At 43.8% G+C, this 20,454-nt stretch overlaps 5 protein-coding genes across 5 annotated transcripts; 1 reads left to right on the top strand and 4 right to left on the bottom strand.

Annotated features, from left to right (window-relative positions):
- Nucleotides 1-1,734: 1,734 nt before the first annotated feature.
- O0I10_011978 (uncharacterized protein) lies at nucleotides 1,735-3,895 on the bottom strand (the record flags this gene model as incomplete). Its single annotated transcript, XM_058491929.1, has 2 exons — nucleotides 1,735-3,125; nucleotides 3,181-3,895. 2 exons carry the CDS (start codon nucleotides 3,893-3,895, stop codon nucleotides 1,735-1,737), a joined length of 2,106 nt encoding a protein of 701 aa, XP_058337312.1.
- Nucleotides 3,896-4,021: 126 nt separating this feature from the next.
- On the bottom strand, nucleotides 4,022-6,162 carry O0I10_011977 (uncharacterized protein; the record flags this gene model as incomplete). Its single annotated transcript, XM_058491928.1, has 2 exons — nucleotides 4,022-5,334; nucleotides 5,394-6,162. The coding sequence occupies 2 exons, from the start codon at nucleotides 6,160-6,162 to the stop codon at nucleotides 4,022-4,024; spliced, it is 2,082 nt and encodes a 693-aa protein (XP_058337311.1).
- A 182-nt stretch (nucleotides 6,163-6,344) lies between these two features.
- On the bottom strand, nucleotides 6,345-8,441 carry O0I10_011976 (uncharacterized protein; the record flags this gene model as incomplete). Its single annotated transcript, XM_058491927.1, has 3 exons — nucleotides 6,345-7,663; nucleotides 7,729-8,285; nucleotides 8,341-8,441. The coding sequence occupies 3 exons, from the start codon at nucleotides 8,439-8,441 to the stop codon at nucleotides 6,345-6,347; spliced, it is 1,977 nt and encodes a 658-aa protein (XP_058337310.1).
- A 399-nt stretch (nucleotides 8,442-8,840) lies between these two features.
- On the bottom strand, nucleotides 8,841-10,913 carry O0I10_011975 (uncharacterized protein; the record flags this gene model as incomplete). Its single annotated transcript, XM_058491926.1, has 2 exons — nucleotides 8,841-10,138; nucleotides 10,202-10,913. The coding sequence occupies 2 exons, from the start codon at nucleotides 10,911-10,913 to the stop codon at nucleotides 8,841-8,843; spliced, it is 2,010 nt and encodes a 669-aa protein (XP_058337309.1).
- A 4,460-nt stretch (nucleotides 10,914-15,373) lies between these two features.
- On the top strand, nucleotides 15,374-15,751 carry O0I10_011974 (uncharacterized protein; the record flags this gene model as incomplete). The annotated part of the gene is made up of 1 exon (XM_058491925.1): nucleotides 15,374-15,751. One exon carries the CDS (start codon nucleotides 15,374-15,376, stop codon nucleotides 15,749-15,751), a length of 378 nt encoding a protein of 125 aa, XP_058337308.1.
- Between the last annotated feature and the right edge of the window lie 4,703 nt (nucleotides 15,752-20,454).

Genomic DNA, 20,454 nt, shown 5'->3' with positions numbered 1-20,454 from the left:
GATGACCACACTTTGAAAGAGGGGATAAAAAAACAGCAGACGTGGTGGCATGATGATCTTCGTCAACCTTCTTCTCAGCACCAACCTCGTCTCACTCCTTCACTCGCTCCCAATGGCACTTGCCACAACCACTTGTTCGACACATCTCTTTCTTCAGTAGCACCCGACAGAGTACCTCACGTCAACTGAATAACTCACTTGCCAGAACTCCTCAACAAACGCGCCATTGCTTCTTCCGGATTACGACCTTTGACAAGCTCACTGGTGTCAAGACCATATTGCATGATACAAGCTATTCTTTTTCACCCCGTTGTGTTGCAGCATGTCATGGTGACTGCATCCAGCGTATCTACCTTTCTCAGTAGCAGGGCCATACATTGAGCATCACGCGAGACAGCTTCAACACACACATTTGATCACCCACATGGCATCCTATCCAATCTCTCTTATTCAGCTACATCATCGTATCAAGGTAAACAGCAGGATGGATTAAGAGGGCGGTAGAGATGTGGTATCTAAGAAGCTTTAATATCGAATAGGAGCGGTTGCCGGGGGGTGATGCATGATTTAGTTGGATGTTGGTGGAAACGAGCTTCACGATGTCAAGCGAGGATCGACTTCAGCTAAGACGTATGGCACTCAAGGTACATCTGGATCAGTAATCAAGAGCATATCGGTACTATCACGCATCACGTGGAATGTCAACCTGAGGATGAAGGATGAATTCTGGAAAGTGAGGTTCCTGGACGTTTTCTTGGATGTGGCGGCAACTTTGAGCACGATGGCGATTGGATCATGCCAACTGGACAAGGACAGGGATGTTGGATTGGATGATTTGCCATGTTGCATGCAAGAGAAGAGGTGCTAAGGGATACATCATATACGCTGTTCGACAAATCTATTGACGAAGGGTTGGTGACTTGACGACAAAGGGACAAGGTGACAAGCATGCTATGGTACTGGCACGTGCATCTTACTATGGATGAAGACCCTATATCAGATCACCCTTCGCTACCCATCATTTTGAATCTTCGCACAACATCACTATTCTACCAATACGTAGACAAGGTCAAGTGGATAAAGTCGTCGTTATGTTATCTTTAACGGTCCATGTGGTGGATATGAAGGGGATTTGGAAGTTTTCAAAGAGGCAATGAGCAGGAAGAGGGTATATAAAAACTCGTCAGGGGGATGGAAAATGGTCTTTGCTATCATAATGCATAAACGGCAACAAAGTGCTTCATGTGTGTCCTCAGGCTGATTACCACGAGGTTGTCAATGGAAGTGGTTATATCGGTGAGGAAGCAAGCAGGACATTAAGCAAGTGTATCTTGCATGACATATTGGGTCGGTGGGTTATAAAGACTAGGCAGCCTGTAACACGTGGAATTACTAAGAGCTGTCATCTGCGTTCTATCTATGTTGGGCTACGTTACATTACAAGCTCGAACGACATGGCTCCAAACATACCATTAGATGATATGCGCCTACTTTCACCTCGCTCACATAAACGAAATCGTAATCAAATCTCTTCATCCAAGCTGATGTATATGAAAGTTTGGCGTAACCATGTTGACTGTAATGAATAACACCAGATGATGGATGTAACTTTATTGTAAATCAATGCGTTACAACAAAAGTAGAGCTGACTGATGGCATGAAGGAAGGATGATGGGTGGAAGTCATACATAATCAAACAAACTTAATGTAAGGTTCAAAAATAACACGAGGAAATCAGAGGGCCACAACGTTTATGTCAGGTCTGTGAGCTTTCAGATATCTTATGAAGACGTGGTTCACCTCACCATACGACCAGACGCGAATAGACCTTAGCTGTGAAAAGGTTCCAAAAGCATACCATTGATTAGAATCATCCCATTCGCCCTTAGAACTCTCGGACCCAGTGGCATCCATTCTAAAAGTGATATGTCGTAAATGTTGAAACCTTTTTAGGTCTTTGATGACATAAGCGCGAGAAGAGATGTCATTATCCGTCTCAAGAGATAATAGGTTTGGGCACGCTTTCACAAGCTTCAATATAAAATCATCAAACATCCATAGCGTTGGCTCTATCGGAGAATACAATATCCCTAAATGCTGAAGCTGGTCCAATTGGGAGATGGAAGGAAGAAGTATATCGGGAGTAACATCATCACCACCGCGGTTGTCGAAACGCAGCGCTAAATGCTTTATCGAACACCCCTCTTTTTGTTGATTAAAGCAGCCCAGAAATCGTTCAATCACTGTCACGTCATCAGGGCGAGTTACACCATAAAGGTGCATCACTAGTTTTCTTAGAGTAGGTGGTGGTGTGAAATTGAGTAGCACAGGATTCAACCTGATGACATCTGCTGTAATTTTCAATTCCTCAAGAAGCGGTGCCTTTTCAATTATCCACCATCCGAAGCAAACATTGTTCAGATTGTTGATTTGAAGATTGAGTGCTTTGAGACAAGGATATTCCAAGCTGAAAATCTCATGGTCGTTGTTGCCTGCATAATCCAAACGCAATCGAAGGTGAACAAGTGTATTGTGATGTTGCTTTAGCGTCTCGCTCATATCTATCCAAGCGTCATGTTGTTGTGTATCTTCCAAAAGCGTGATTCTCTTCAATCCAGCTCCTTCGTGTATCCACTGGTCATCGTGTTGGTGTTCCAATCGTGCTGGTGATGATTCGGTGCGTTTTGTTACGAGTTCAAGCTCTCTCATGGATGGGCAGTAGCGTTGTATCGTCGTCATGGGCTGTGTTTCGATGCATGGATAAAGCACAAGCTTGTATAGTGAAGGTAGTCGCTTCAACATGGCTACGAATTGGCCATTGGAAATGTCGCTGTTACGATGGCTCAGGAATAACATCGTGAGTTGCGGCCAAGTCTTGGTCAGAGGGACAGCACTGAAATCGATATCGAATCGATAGGTAATATGCAACGTCACCAAATGAGGGCAATTGATCAAGATGTCTGCTATCCGTAGAGGCGGTTGAGGTTCGTTCGCCGTATCAGTAAAATATGATCTTGGAGCAAAGGGTCTGCTTGGCCGGCTCATAATAGTCAATTGAGTCAAAGTATTGCCGACGGATTTTAATGATGAAACAAAATAATCCACATCCTTAATAGCATGGAGACCTAATCGAACATTGAAATCAATACCAGGTCATCGAATATCCTTTCTATGTCCTACCTGTAATCTTTATCTCCCACAAAGAGCACAGGTTTGCATCACGCAAAAAATCAGAATACCAATTTCCCAGAGAATAGGAGTTGATACGTAATGTCATCGTATGTTGTGCATATCGAGTAATCCGGTTGCTGGGGCGGTTAGTGTTAAGCTTGAAATGAAATTCACCGCTGCATGCCTGAAAGAGCCGCTCAAACCACATCCTTGACACATCCAAATAGGGACATAGATCCCAGTCGTCATACACGCCATCATCATTATCATCACCCATAAGCATCGGGAAAAGCACATGCAACACAATGTCAAGTGGTAGTTGGCTGATAAAATCAATACGGCGAGCGGTACGTTGCGTAGCAACTAGTCTGGTCTCTTCAAGTTTGCTGTATCCAGGATCATTGATATCAAGAGCATTGAGTCCCTTGTAGCAACTCGTTATAGCATCTTGTTGTTTACCTTGCTCGCTGTAAATGGTGGCTGCACGTAAATAGCCAAGAGGTGACATTGGCGAGATTTCTTGCATGGCAGTTGCATCACGAAGAGCAGCAGCAAAGTTGACACAACGAGTCAAGACACTGGCACGATCGTCTAGTAGGGCGAGGATGTTTGAAATGCATTGCTGTAGCTGTGCCGTTGAATCCGAAACATGCTTTTCGTAATGTTGATGATTGGCAGCAAGCGTTGGTTGTTGACAGACGTCGTTCCAAATAGAGTGAATCATCGAAAGAGCGTTAAAAGTAAATCCATGGCATCAGGTGTCAAGGCGTGCATAATAAGTCAGCGGACGTTTGAAAATGTCGTCATGGAAACGAGCATGCTTCATTTTCCTGGAAAAGTACAATCATCTTTATTTAATAATGACTTTGTGTATACGTTTATGCAGACTCTTCATAATAAAATCAGGGACATCACATTGGAGATAAAGCTGTTCTAAACTAGGGAATGTTGTCAAGGCGACAAGGTCGTTGTCAGATAAAGCGCTTGCTTGGATATGGAGACATTTGAGATTTGGGTATTCACGCAAAGACTTCATGAGACCACCACCAATCGTGCCATCCTTCTTACCGAGCGTTAACTTTTCAAGAGCAGGACAACCTTTACCTATCGCTTCCAATAAGGGTATGCAATCCTCGGGAATGAAATGGGCGAGTAATTCCAGGTTCTTGAGACACTTTAGTCTGGGTATAAGACGTATCCACTCTATCTCAGGAGACAAGCGCAAACCAGTATGTAGGGTGACCTCTTGGAGCGTGGATCGATCTCCCATTGAAATGTGATGCTGAAAGAACTCAAGGATGCCTTCAAAGTCACCGAAAAAGATATCGTCATCTTCCCACAACCGAGTGATCTCTATCTTTGAAAGATGCTTCGACTTGATCAAGGCGATGGCGACAATAGGTTGTAAGTGTCGTTCGATAAGACTGATGGTTTTGAGATTGGGCGCGTTCTTTACCATCCATGCAATAAAAGGCCCGCAAGAAAATGAACACCCTTCCGAGAAACGAATGTTGGCCAATCGTGTGAATGAAGCACTCTCTGAGTGAGTTGGGTTGCCTCGACCGCCACCATTCAGCCATAAAAGTCGTGCATCACTCGATACGTCCCAAAGAGCATCCTCATGCCTGATAAACTCGCTATCACATCCAAACGTTTCCAATGAGCTTTGATGCGTGATCAAAAACTGAATCAGATAACCTTGCATACAAGAGTGCCCGTAGCCATTAAGGTGCGCCAACGTGATCCCTTTGCGACTTGGATGGACCTCAGCGTTGCTTGATGAAAAACTTCTGCCACCAAAATTGAGCCTCTGTAGATAGGGACAGTGATCGTATAGAATGGTCAAGAGTCTGGAATCAGGCATTGGCGTGATATCGAATGACAATAAAGAAGGAAGTCGGCTGAGGAGATTCGCTACCGTATCATACGCAAGAGGTGTTCTCGATAGTCTGTGGATTGATAGATGCTTCATCTTGGGATAAGATGTTGATAAAGGCATGGTCGCATTCACTCCATCTGTTGTCAAAGACACAAGATTGGGACATGATTCCAAAATATCACGTAATCCAAGACAATAACCATCCACGATTTCCAAGCGCGTAAGCGTAGAAGCAACCATTTGGAGGCCACTTAGTATGGGACCACGAGGCGTCGAATAATGACCTAGTATTGAACCAGATCAATCACATCGATCATCATAAACATCATTCATATGTACTTACAATGGATATCTAATACCCTTAGATTTGAAAAATGTACACGAGAAAAGAGATCATCCAAAAGAATGTCGCCCATCGGGACCCTTAAGCTCTGTATATAGGGAGCAAACGGGCCAAGTTGTGGATAGCCCATCTTGAACGTGTCCTCCTTATTTGAGAAGAGGTGGTGCCAGAATTCATTAGCTTGCTGATAGGAACGGTGATTCTCGGAGCCAAAATAATAGTACAGGCCGTTAGGTTGCTTCAAGAAACGCTCCTGCCATGCACGTGATACATAAAGGTATTCGGATAAGATATCACAATAGACCTGGCATTGCACCCTGGGAATGATGTTGGTGACAACAATATCCAATGGTAATCGGCTGATGAAATCGATGCGTTTGTTGTTGTTGGCTATTGCTGTCATGCGCTGTTGCTGAAGCTGCTGATGACATGGATCTGATTCAGGCACTGCTTCAAGGCCTTGGTCGTATATGGTAATCGCTGCTGCATGATGACCTTGTTGACAGTACACGTCCCCCGTCGTCAAGTATCCAATCCCTGATCTCGGTAATAAGGCTCTTATGGCTGCTGCATCGCGTAACGCTGCATCAAACTGGGCACTGTTGGCTAGCAACTTGGCACGGTCATTAAGGACTTTGGCGAAATGGTGGACTGCTTGTTGCAAAGTTTCGGTTGCTGTGGCAATTCGGTTGCCGTCATTACCATGTTGAGCTGTGAGATTGGTGTTCTTTAGCAATTCGGACCAGGCAATGTCAACTATTGTTGCCATTTGTTGTAGTATGTGAGCGTTTGAGTAGGACCGAGCAGTAAAAGCGAAGGTGTGAAGACGAAGCAAAACGTGATTTGAGCACAAGGAACTCATCTCAGCTGCATGAAATGGGATTGTAACTATAGGATGTGACGACTCTCACACCAAAACAAACCATTGAAGAATAAAAAAGTGTGATGACTTTATTCATTATCATCAATTTCAATCTCGACAATGGGGATATGGTCATTTAACATCTCAAGCAAATCAACTTCTGTAATAGTGAATAGAAGTATGAGTTCTTTTAGGCTACGGAATGTACATAAAGCCATAAGGTCGTGGTTGGATAAAGGTTCATCTGCTCCAATCTTGAGCCATTTGAGATTCGGATGCCTGCGTAAAGGCGGCAAGAGGCCATCAGCCAACTCTGCACCATCCATGCCGAGAATTAAATTTTCGAGAGCGGGACACCCTTGACCTATCTCCTCCATGAGAGGGATGCAATTTTCTGAAATGGCTGCAGCAAGTAATTCCAGGTTCTTGAGACGCGGCAATTTTGAAAGTAAAGGCATCCACGGCTTTGCAGAAATCTCGATATGCGTCGTTTCCACAATCACATCCTTGAGCGTTGAGCGATTTCCTAGCGCAATATGGTGCCCCAAAAACTGGTGAATGCTATCGTCGTTCTCGTTGGATACAACATCGATATGCACTTTTTGGAGATGATTCAACTTGATCATAGCGTTGACAATGTTAGGTCGAAAATAGGTATCATGGATATGGATGGTGGCGAGATTGTGTGCATTTAATAGGATCCACAGTGTCATAGGCACACCTGTAGTGGATGGATGGATATTTGTAAGATGAAAATCCATCAGTTGCGGAAATGACGGGCTGTAATCAGGAGGCTGTTGTTGTTGATGATGATGATGCTGAACATGTCCATTCCATATTGCCCAAGACGCATTATCATTGATCTCAATATCTCCATGAAACTGGAAGAGCTGTAATGAATCTCTTTGCGGATGTAGGAACTGAATCAGGTCATCTTGCTTATAAAAGTTGCAGCCTTCTAGATATACTGTTTCGATCCCTTTTCGATTTGGATAGACAATTTCTGTAACTCGATAAAAGATGCGGCATGAGTTTTCGAAAACAACGGCCAGCAAATAAGGACAATGCTTGTGTAGGAGAGGCAAGAGACTGGATTCGGCCATCGGCGTAAGTTCCAGCATACGTAAGGAAGGAAATCGTCTTATGACATCGACCATATCCTCATGTTTGCGTGGGCGTTTTAAGCGTCGGTGAAGTGCAAGATGCTTCATCTTGGGATAAATCGACGAAGGCGATAGAGGCAAAATAGCTCTACCATGTGTTGCTTTAAGGAATACAAGATTGGGACATGTCTCCAGGATATCACGTAATTGAAGGCCGCGGCACCCAAACATGGTCAAGTGTGTCAGGGAATCAGCAATCATTTGCAGACCATGGATCACTGGGAGGTGGGGCGTTGTACGATCACCTAATAAAAGAAAAAGTGTCATTCGCATCCATCATTCCATGTAACATGCTTTCATCCACGCTTACATTCTAAAAACAGCTCTTTTAATCTGGAAAAATGTGCTTGGCAAAAGAGATCATCGAAACGAACGTCCAAGAGAGAAACATACAAGGTTTGAACATGGGGTGCAAATCGGATAAGCTGCACATGGCCCTTTTTGAAGGTGTTGGTTTCTCTGCCAGAGTTGAATCGTAAGCCATTAGGTTGCTGCAAGATACGCTCCTGCCAGGTACGTGATACATAAAGAGGTTCGTGCAATGCTCGTGATGATAAAACCCGCTCCATCCTTGGTACAATGTTGGTGATTACAATATCCAATGGCAACCGGCTGATAAAATCCACGCGTTTGTCGTTGTTAGCTACTGCTGCCATTCGATGTTGCTGAAGCTGTTGGTAATATGGATCCGATTCAGGCACGGTTTCAAGTCCTTGATCGTATATGGAAATGGCTGCGGAATGGTGTCCTTGTTGACAATACACATCTCCTGCACATAGGTATCCAAGACCTGATACTGGTAATAGGGTCCTTATGGCTGCTGCATCACGTAACGCTGTATCAAATTGAGCACTGTTGGATAAAAGCCTGGCACGTTCATTTAAGGAATTGGGCGAATTGGTGGGCTGCATGCTGCAAAGACTCGGTTGCCGTGGCAATTCGGTTGCCGTCATTACCATGCTGGGCTGTGACAATGGGCTTCCTCAGCAATTCGGACCAGCTAATGTTCTCGACAACGGCCATCGTCGTGGTGTATGGGTGTCTGAGTACAGCAGCCGAGTAGTAAAAGCAAAGGGGGTGAAAGCAAGCACAAAGGAACTCAACCCTCCAATTGATGTGGTTAACTCAGCTCTGAATAGAAATCAAGCTGCATGAAATGGGACCCTTGAAACATGCTTCAGCGAAGCAAGTAGCATCTTGTATGATAACAACCCACCCATAGACATAAAATAATGTGAGATGATAAACATGTGCGAATAGGACATGTCTTACCTAGTAAAACCCCATACACAGCATATAGAATGCCTAATGTCTACATGATGGTATGTATATCACCGCATGGCTTATTATACATAATAAATGCGACAATTTTCACACCAAACAATCATGGGATAAGAAAAGATGATGGCTTTATACATTATATCATAAAAGGCCAATCTCGACATGGGGGATACGATCTTCTAACATCTCAAGCAAATCATCTGACACAATGAATCGAAGTTGAAGCTGTTTTAGGCCAAGGAATGTACACAAAGCCAAAAGGTCGTTATCGGATAAAGATTCATCTGCTCCAATCTTGAGGTATTCGAGATTCGAATGTTTACGCAAAGGCATCAAGAGACCATCCGCTAACTCTGCACCATACATGCCAAGAGTCAACTTTTCGAGAGTGGGACATCCTTGACCTATCGCTGCCATGATGGGGATGCAATTGTCGGAAATGACACCAGCAAGTAACTCGAGGTTCTTGAGACGCGTCAATCTTGAAAGTAAAGCTATCCAGGGCTTTTTAGACATCTCGACAGGATTCGAGTCCACAACCACATGTTCGAGCGTTGAGTGATCTCCCAGCGCAATATGATGCTTCAAGAATGTGCGAATACCATTGTCGTCCTCTTTGGATACCACGTCGATTTGTATCTTTTGTAGATGCCTCAACTTGATCATAGCGTTGACAATGGCAGGTCGAAAATAGATATCATGGATATGGATGGTGGTGAGATTGGGTGCATTCAATAGGATCCACAGCACCATAGGGACTCCTGTAGTAGATGGATGGATATTTGTAAAGCCAAGGTCGACCAATCGAGGAAATGATGGGTTGTTTTCAGGATGCTGATTACTCGATTGAACATGTCCATTTGATATCGTCCAAAAAGCATCATCATCATCGATCTCAATATCCCCACGAAATTTGAGCGTTTCCAACGAATCTCTCTGCACGTGTAAAAACTGAACCAGGTCATCTTGCTTATAAAAATCGCGGCCGTGTAGATAAGCTGATGCAATCCCTTTTCGATTTGCTTGGACTTTTTCTGGAAGGTCAAGGGAAAAGCGTCTCAAGAACCCGTAAAGTATGACTTGTAGATAGGGACAATGCTTGTGTAGAAGAGGCAAAAGACTGGAATCGGGGATTGGGAAAATTTCAAGCACCCGCAAGGAAGGTAATGTTCTTAGGACATTGACGATATTTTCATGCGTGCGAGCTCGTTCTGACTGCCCGTGAAGTGTAAGATGAGTCATCTTTGGATAGCTTGATGAAGACAACAAAGGCATAATTGCATCCACATTCATCGTTCTCAGAGATACAAGGTTGGGACACGTCTCCAGGATGTCACATAGTTGAAGAAATGGGCAATCATAGATGAGTAAGTGTGTCAGAGAATCAGCAATCAATTGCAGGCCATGGATCAATGGAAGAAGAGGCATGGGCGGAGTACCTAATAATATAAGCAAGGTCAATCACCCTATCACCTGGTATACCATCATCCCCCACTACTTACAGAATAAGCTGAGTTCTTTCAGGTTGGAAAAGTGGGCTCGAGAAAACAGGTCATCCAAACAAACAACATTCGACAGGGAACCACTCAAGGTTTGGACATAGGGTGCAAATCGAATAAGCTGTGCATGACCCTTTTTGAATGTGTTGGTTTCATCGCCAAAGGAGAACTTTAAGCCCATTGTTTGCTTCAAGATACGCTCCTGCCATGAACGTGATACGTAAAGAATCTCGCGCAAGGGACCAAACATGGATCGATACACCCTTGGTAAAATATTGATGATGACGATATCCAATGGTAGCTGGCTGATGAAATCGACGCGTTTGTTGTTGTTGGCTATTGCTGTCATTCGATGTTGCTGAAGCTGCTGATAATAGGCATCGGATTCTGTTACTGCTTGAAGTCCTTGATCATATATGGAAATCGCTGCTGCATGATGTCCTTGTTGACAATACACGTCTCCCATACACAAATATCCAAGCCCTGATCCCGGTAATATGGCTTGTATGGCTGCTGCATCATGTAGCGCCGTATCAAACTGAGCACAGTTGGCTAACAGCGTGGCACGTTCATTCAGCACCTGGACGAATTGGTGAGCTGTTTGCTTCAAAGTCTCGGTTGCCGTGGCAATTCGGTTGCCGTCATTACCATGTTGCGCCGTGAGAGTGTTGTGCTTCAGTAATGGGGACCAGCTAATGTCCTCGACAACTGTCATTTGTCGTGGTGTATGCGCGCCTGCGTGAAACAAAGTAGGGAAAGCAGAGTAGGGCAAGGTTGGTGGAGTTTGTATTCAACGCATTGATCACATGCAAAGGAATCATGTTCGAAATCATCGCATTGGCCAAGCAAATAGCAATCATCACGAAGCACTTTGTATTCCCCCATCATCATGTAATAAACTTCACGTATTACATCAACCAAAATGGTTACTGTATATGAAATGGAGACCATATTGAGAGACATAATGCATTTGGTTTATATAGATGATGTATGATAGGCTCTCATTCCCTCAGGTTTGGTGGATGGTGAAATATAGCTGTATCATATCTATCATCGGCCACGTAGCATCAATGGCAGTGGGAAGTAGTTTGGCGTAGTGAGATTAGGCAACCTGATATCAGTATCCCCGGTTACATGTTAGCATTGACGATCACACAACACGTGGCTTCTTGAATGCTATATGCAGTTCTTGTTTGCAATCAACAAAGTATAGTGATCGCTCCCCAACATGGCACATAGCAGATGTATTAAGAAATAAAGTACCAAAGTGGTTTAATGACAAGATCAAATGCATACGAGCCAGATACATGACAAGCGAGTTGTATGGTGTAATTATTCCTAGCTACGGATACATTGATGTGCTGATCACTAACGAGCTCCCTTCATGCATAAGTCTACACATCTCATGACATTACGGTCTCCCTTGCAACGTTCCATGCATACTCCAACGTCAGGTCTAGTTTGGGCTCTCTTGCGGTCTTGCTGAGACATCGCCGTAAGCGCGAACAGGGCAAGGGTAATAAAAATTGAAAGCTTCAAGTTCATCATAGTTGATTGGTGAAAGTGATGTATGCTACTCAACACCACCAACACCACTTGCATTTATATAATTGTTGGGATTTGAAGGTTTAAGAAGGGGGCTACGTAAGTAAGAAGATTCCCAGATGATATGTAAACGATGATACACATTCACTTTGCATATGGCGTATCCTTACCGAATGAACCGAGAGCATGAAGCGTAAGCTACACAAGAGTGTTGTGTATGATGCTCGACAGCCTCATCTTGCGATAGGATCTATCAACTGCACGTATACATACAAGAATGGATAAGGCCTAGTTGTTGTTGTTGTTGCTGTTTCCACCTTCATTTTTTGAAAGGATTGCGTTAACAAACCCAACTTGCACATTTAAATGTGACGAAAATGGCACTACGTATGAAAAGGGCAGCAAGGTGGCCCATATATTCAATTCATGGTTCTCTCCTCTCTAATTAGTGATAATATTATAGGCTTGATGAATACATTCCTTGTTAATATTGCTATTGAGGTGAGTAAAGGTGCAAGCAGAGCCTTACATATCCCCTATGCAAGCTGTGCTCCTTGAGATGCAGGGAACTTTGTTCTTCGAAGAGACTTTGAAAGGCACCATGGAGCTAAATGCATACGCTGTGGCGTTATCACGGAGGTAATGAAAGGCACCATCCACTGAATGAACGACGTGTGTGCGAAGAAGTGATGATGCCAATAAAACACGACGTCTACATAATGCTTACCTTGATTCTGAACATCCCGCAACCATCATCATCAAGTCATTACCCCCAATGTAAGCTCTAGAAGATGTGCATGTTCCAGAAAATGATCGTTTATGTGCTGCTTTATTTTGCATGAGCATCTAAGAAGCGGGGGCTCGGACACATCCTTACACGAATCATCAGCTCGCCCGAGATTATCCAGCGTAGTACGTAGATCGTGCATCCACACCAAGAGGACTGGCACAATATGTAACATACAAGTTCTTCACTCCACAGTACATGAATTGGTGCCATCATTTACAGTAAGCTTTAGCGAATGTAGCAATGTTGTATCAAAAGACCAACTAAGCACCTTGATACGATTATGTAAATGATCCAATCTCGCTTCCCAACCTTCAAATTCCTATTCTCCCTTTTCAATCCAGAAACCAACCAAGTGATCCATATTTTGCACATGTGAGCTGGTAGTACGATACCCTTTTGAATAATATGTTCAATCTAATCCCATCATTCAATGAAAGTCGAAGAATAGTACGTGGTAGTGTGGATGTTTATCAAACCAATATGATAAAAGAACAACATTGTATAAGAAACGGGTAAATCACATAGAGGGAACAGGGGTAATTGTGTCATCCTATCCTTGGTTGCTGCCGCCATAACCATCCTTCATCCATGATTGTAAAGTAGCTGCTGCACGCATTGAATCGAATGCTCCAACACCATCCATGGCTATACAATACCTTTTGTCAAGATCGAGGCCCGTTCCTCATCCATCCAATCCATTATCATCCTCAGCTGTATCCACGTGATACGATCCATCGTTCTTGCTGACGACGCGTCAAGTAACCAAAGGAGCATTCCAGGATTTCTCATCACTGCACTTGATTCCAACCCATCCATCCATAACCATTCCAAGTCCAATAGAAAAGAGCCCCTATGGCTGCTGATGATGCACTTCCTTTTCCATCCGGCTGTTTGTCCTATGTCGCAGCTCCACAAGATGAAGATGCTTGTATTGTGGCATACTTGATAGAGGATATGGCACCCCATCCATTGGCATTCGTATGTACTAAAACATGCTGCTGCAAGTAACTTGAGGCAATGGAGTAAAGCCTTTAGTATTAAGAACTGTTGCTACCCTTGGTCGTGGCAGAGGAGCCTGCAAGAGTGTATGCCGTGTCAAGAGACTCGTGTGTTGTAGAAGAGTACAAGAAGGCTGTGTACACGCCATGGAGTTGCCATTGAGTCAAACGCAATCGGACCAAGGCAGTTGTAGGATTGATATGATGGGTTGAAGCAGGACACTCGTTCGCATGCGATGGAATGGCAAACAGTTGAGATTGGGAGGGTGCAATGTAGGACACAGGGGAAAGAGAGAATAAAGCAGCACCTGAGTCGGGTGATTAGAAGTTGAGCCTATTTTTACCAGCTGTTTATTAGCGTGAGTGCCTATAACGATCATGAAGATGGATACTACATATTGTGTCTGCATGCTTATTACACACTGTGGATCAAAACATTATTCCATAGGTAGTAATAAGCCCTTCCACACAAAATCGACGTTTACGAGCGAGGCGAGCAACCCAAGCTGCTAGTTAAAAACATAAAGAAATCTTGAACCCAAAATTGTACAATTAAGAATGGGGCATCTTTATTGGAACAAGGTTGATCGGCGTGGCTGGAAGAACCTTGATATACAAAGAAGTTGGATATTCGATTCTGGAACAATCAATTCGGATATGTAATACAGCTTGCATCGAAAACAATCTTCCTTTCAGGTAACTCCTCCACAACAACATCCTTCCCTGAGTAATTGCATGCCTTCACGAGTTTCTCCACAGCTGATGGAAAGGCCTCGTTGAATCAAGCAAGCTGCGCTATTCCTTCAAGGATAGCAACACAAATCCAACGACGGGTCGATTCATGCTAATTTGGTCCAATGCTTTTACCATGGTATATTAATGGCACCATCTAACAATCAAGTCCATGATTTTTCTATTCCAGTTCCTGATTCTCGTGGGTGCATGCAGGGGCATTTAGCTATTCCTGGTATCAATCAACAACGAAGAACAATGGTACACCTCTACCTTGCTGCTGCTCCTGCAGCTCAACAACAAAAACGAAAACAACAGCAACGCCAAAAACAGCAACGATGATCCATCAAGCATGTACTATGTTCCCTCGATAGCCCTTTAGTTGTTCAACGATCTTGCAAATGATGTGGTGACCTTCAAATCAACACTCAGGTTGCCATAGCAACAACCAACCAATGTTACATAAGCATCCTTTATTAGAACTATAATACAACATGAATAACATTGCTCTTAGCTGTTGTTAGTTTCTTGTGGAAGCATCTTTTGGTCTTTGCTAAATAGTGAAACAAAGAGACGAAGCATGCTGAGTGGGAGAAAAAAAGGGGAAGTGATGTGTTTACACCATGGCGACAGTAATAAAGGATGCCGCACGGATTTCTTTGTTCGAACTGCATGATAATTTTAGCAGAGGAGACTCTTGGCTTTCTTTTTTGCAAAGCCAGGAACGATATGGTATAAATAGGACGACCGAAACCACTGTTTTTTTTCATCCACTACCATCTTATCAGCCCATCTTCTTACATATTCTCCACCTTCTCCACTTTTGAAAAGACTCGCCATGGTGTACGTACATAATCTCATTGCGATCCACCGGATATCATTTTTTCTCTGACCTTTATTTCATCCCATAGGTTTTTCGACTACCCTCCCTCATCCCCTGCCAAGCAGGATGAAGATCAAGAAATGCATGAGCCTATCGCATCCAATGAGAACCAACACTACGACGATCAAGAAATGCATGTGTCTCTCTCATCCCATGAAAAGCAACATGTCGATCAAGACATGCGTGAGCCTCTCTCAACCAATGAAAACGGCCACAATGACCATGGAATGCGTAAGCCTCTCTCATCCCATGAAAACCGAATCGAGGAACAAGAACCGGTCAAGTCTCTCACATCACCCAACAAGCGTCGCTACCAACAAGAACCGGATGATGATTCTATTTCATCCTCGACGAAGCGACGTCGAGTCCCGGATGACCCATCTTCGCCCAAGAACTGTTATGATGAACTTTCTGATTATGCACCAAACGTATCCGCCCGTACGCGCACTGAACATCTTAAACAGTTATACGCTATTTTGAATGACGAGCTTCCATATCGCTCTACTTCCCGTTCTCAAATCGATTCGTTGGATGAAGCCGTTGGTTTCATTCGTTACCTCAAGAAAAAAGTTGGGGCAGGTATCGAAGAAGCCAGCGAATTGTGAAGAACGAAAGAAGTTGTTTAACGGCACAACCCCTTGTCAAGTATTGTAATGGTCACAAATCTAGACTTTAGCTTTTCCCCTTTTATGTATCCTTTTAAACTTGCATCTATTTCTACCAAGTTGTTTACAATAAATCATATAGCATTTGTCGTGACCCATACATATACAGCGTTCACTTTTATCATCCACAGCTGATATGCCTGCGTCCGCTTATTGAATGCTTTACATACTTGCTACATGTGAGTCTCCCTTGTTACATAGTGTTGATCCAAATTTCCTTCAATGAGTAAGTCGACGAATAGCACATGGTAGTGTGGATGTTTATCAGATAAATATGGTAAAGGAATAGTGCAAATTGTACAAGATACATGGAGTGTAAATCAATAGAGGCTACATTGTATTGTTGTATTCTTGTTGCTGTCGTCATAAACACCCTTCATCCATAATTGGAAAACATTTGCTGCATGATTCAACCCGAGTGTTCCCAATATCATCCATGGCTGTAAAACACTTTCTCTTTGTCAATGCCATCCCATCCATCATCATCCTCAGCCGTATCCACGTGACATAGTCCATCCTTCCTGCTGACAACGCGCAAAGTAACCAAAGCAACAGGACATCTCATCACTGCACTTGATGTATTCTCATCACTGCACTTGTGGTCATTTCCATTGCAGCTCAACCAGGTGAAGATTACTTACATTGCGTTGTATTTGATAGCTGATATCGCATCATCCATAGGGATCACATGCATTACAGCAAGTTGCTGTATGTAAATAAAGCTGCTTCTATACAATGGCCATCTGCTGTCCACGTAAGAATAGGCTGTGAGGCAAGTTGCTGCAAGTAAAGAACGCTGTTGGATACGAAGGAGTAAATAGCTTGCTAATAGTAACCGCTGCAATGAATGCTGTTACGATTGGTCGTGGCAGGGAAGCGTGCAAGGGTGTGCGCTGTAGAAGAGTAACAAGAAAGCTGTGTACACGCCATGGACTTGCCATTCAGTCAAAGGCTTTCGGATCAAGACATTCGTAGGATTGACATGATGGGTTGAAGCAGGACAATCGTTTACAGCTAGTAGTTGTAGTTGAATGGGCCAACAGTTGAGAATGGGGGGAAGCGACAAGAAGTTGTAGGAGTGGAAGGAGTGGGAAATTAACTACCTCGGACACCTCTTGTATAAATGCATGAACACTGTACATCAAGCCTTGATTATGAGATTACACCTGTTGATCCTGAAACTGTCACACAAGATGCTCTTAGACATGCTGATCAACTTTGTATTATAAAAGAACCTATACTTCATTATAAGAAATTGAATGGGAGGGTACAATGTGGGTTTACTATGGAGGTCGGAAATGCAGGTCAGCCCCAGATTCATGCTTTATCGAAATAGTATGTATTACCTTGGGATTCCCCATCTCGAACATGAAACTTTGTCAGAAGGTTCGCTGGGACATGCTGATCAACGCTATTCAAATAAAAAACACACACTTCATTGTGAAGATTTAAAATGCGGGGCGGCCTAAATGGTGGATGATGGGAACAAAAGAGTAGACGGCCCACCGCCCCGAGGTTACCTACCTCCAACTTGACAATTGGTCAGAAGGGTGCTCTCGAGCATGCTGATCAACTTTTTGGTATAAAAACCTCACGCTTCATTTGAAAGTTTGGAATGGGAGCGTCCAAAAGTTTGAAAGGCGGAGACATTCGCAGGGTCTGCGAGTCATTTATTTTCATGTTTGCAGTTTGGGCGTAGCTCAGTCAAATCGGCTCAGATCAAGAAAGTTGAATGATGGAAATGCTCGGCTGGAGCAGGAGCACTGTTCACATGTCGTAAAATGGATAAAAGCTGGAAATGGGAGGAAGTGGCTATTAGCTGCCAATGATGAGCTCTTACTGGAAAGTATACGTTGACCTTTCCAATCATGTAAAATGAGCTGAGTTACACAAAGAGGTCCTTCTGCATCTTTGGCTCTCCAACGTCTAGTTACTTTACATTAAACAAAGACCACTTCTCATATAGCATCACGCTTACAAACATAAAGGTGCCTGTATCTCCAAACTTTACAATCAAACGTGGGCTCTTTAATAGATCAACGTGCTCGTCGGGGTCAAAGGAATCTTGTGTCAAAGTATGAAGTTCATCGTGGGCAATCCCAGATTTCGCAATGTCGCTACCAGCCAAACTGGATCCAGGGGTCGACCTCTTCGACGACGACGACGACCAAAAAAATATTTTTTGGGCTGTTTGCGACATTGAACGCGAAACTTTCACACAAGATGCTGTTGGCCAAGCCGACCCCATTGCTCTAATAAAAACCACACGTTTCATTGTAAAGTTTGGAGATACAGGCACGTTTATGTTTGTAAGCGTGATGCTATATGAGGGGTGATCTTTGTTCATTGTCAAGTAGTGTGACTACAACAGAGCCAAAGATGCAGAGGGTCGTGTTGTGTGACACAGCTACGTTTGCATGAATGGAAGGGTCAATGTATAATTACTTTATGGATCATCTAGGAACAGGCATGTATTGCTAGCTAACAGCCACTTTTATCCAGTCATCATTGTTGCGAGATCCACTGCAATGGAACGATGCTCCTGCTCCAGACATTCATTTCCATGATTAAAGTAGGTTGATCCGAGCTGATTTGACTGAGCTGCGGTCAAAGAGAGATTACATCACTCTGGACATAAAGCACGCTCGATGTAGCTCAACCGATGTAATCTTGTGTGAGCGTACCTCAACCAAATCAGCTCGGATCAACCTACTTTAATCATGGAAATGAATGTCTGGAGCAGGAGCATCGTCCACCTACAATAGAATGCACAAAAGGTGGGAATGCACAAAAGTGGCTATTAGCTGCCAATGTATGACATAAAAGTGAGGGTTGCGTACCTTTCATGCATTGTCCCTGAAGTCCTGACTTTTTAGCTGAGTACCCCAAAGAGGTCCTTCTGCATCTTTGGCTCTCCAGGGTCTAGCTACTTGGCAATGAACAAAGACCACTTCTCATATAGCATCACGCTTACAAACATAAAGTGCGTGTATCTCCAAACTTTACAATGAAACGTGGGGTTTTGAATAGAGCAATGGGCTCGGCTTGGCCAACAGCACCTTGTGTGAAAGTTTCACGATCAAGCTTGCCAATCCCAGATTTCGCAATGTCGCCACCAGCCAAACTGGATCTGGGGGTCGACCTCTTCGACGACGACGACGACCAAAAAATATTTTTTGGGCTGTTTGCGACATTGAACGCGAAACTTTCACACAAGGTGCTGTTGGCCAAGCCGAGCCCATTGCTCTAATAAAAACCCCACGTTTCATTGTAAAGTTTGGAGAAACAGCCACGTTTATGTTTTACCTATGCTGTAAGCGTGATGGAGCTGCTTTTTCCTAGTGGATGGTGTCGGCTGCATGAACGGAAAGATGAAGAGCTGAGTGAAACCGCACGTGGTGGTTACACAAACGCGTCCTTGGCAGGTTGCTCCACAAATGGATGATGATGATGATTGCCTTTTGTGAAGGTACGTAAGTAAAACAGCATCCAATAATGAAGGTATGTGTCTCAAGAATGTATATCGTCATCAATGTCGTCCCATGACACGTTTGGATCCTTCGTTCTCGTTATCGTCATCAACGTCATCATCATCATCTCTAAAGTATGGAATAAAATGATGGTGGATACTGTGTGCATATCATAAAGAGAGCGTTCTCAACCACCATTACATAGTTCAATAAGAGCAATCGAATCTTTCAAGCATTGATCCACACGGGGCATTATTTGTATTTGAATGCTTTTGGATGATGATGTTTAGCGGGATGTGCTTGTGTGACCATGCTTTGGTGGAGGGAGGGGGATAAAAAACAGCCGACGTGGCATGGGGGTGGTCATTCTTCTTCTCGACACCAACCTCGTCTCACTCCATCACTTGCTCACAATGCCACTTGCAACAACCACTTGTTCGATACATCTCTTTCGTCAATAGCAGCACACGATGCGGTGCATCCCACCAGCTGAATAACCCACTTGCCTGAACTCCTCAACAAACGCGCCAAGAACTGGATCGCTTCTTTCTGATTACGACCTTTGACGAGCTCACTGGTGTCAAGACTACTTACATTATACAGCCTACTCTTTTTCAGGCGTTGTATTGCAGCATGTCATGTTGACTGGATCCAGCACGTCTCCCTTTCTCGATACCAGGGCCATACATTGATCATCACACGAGGCAGCTTGGAACAGCCATCTGATTACTGGCATAGCAACTATTCACGTACACTTATTCAAATGCATCAACGTAGCAAGGTGATTATGCAACTATTAGGGATATTGGCAGATGGATCATATCTAACACGCTTTTGTTGTGGAATAGGAACCTTGTGGATGATGATGATTTACTCTTTACTTGGCAGCTGGCACCACGGTGTCTGAATCGTACAAGAGTTCCAACAGAAGACCAAGTTGATACCCACCCAAGCTACGTGGCATGATAAGATGGATATTTGGAGCGGCAACCATCTTTGGCAAGAGCATCTCAGCATGCATGAGGATGGACGGTGATGGTTGGATTCCAGAGCAGCGAGACAAGGTGATGAACTTCTACTTTTGGATGGTGTCCTTATGGCTTCAGTTTGTGAAACGATCGTTGACAAGGAAAAAGTGGATCATGCTGAGGATGGTGGAATGGATGATTTGGC

Source organism: Lichtheimia ornata (assembly GCF_029851405.1).
Source record: "Lichtheimia ornata isolate CBS 291.66 chromosome Unknown scaffold00106, whole genome shotgun sequence".
Taxonomy (NCBI): Eukaryota; Fungi; Mucoromycota; class Mucoromycetes; order Mucorales; family Lichtheimiaceae; genus Lichtheimia; species Lichtheimia ornata.
The sequence above is the reverse complement of the archived record's forward strand: the minus strand, read 5'-3'. Positions and strand labels throughout refer to the sequence as shown.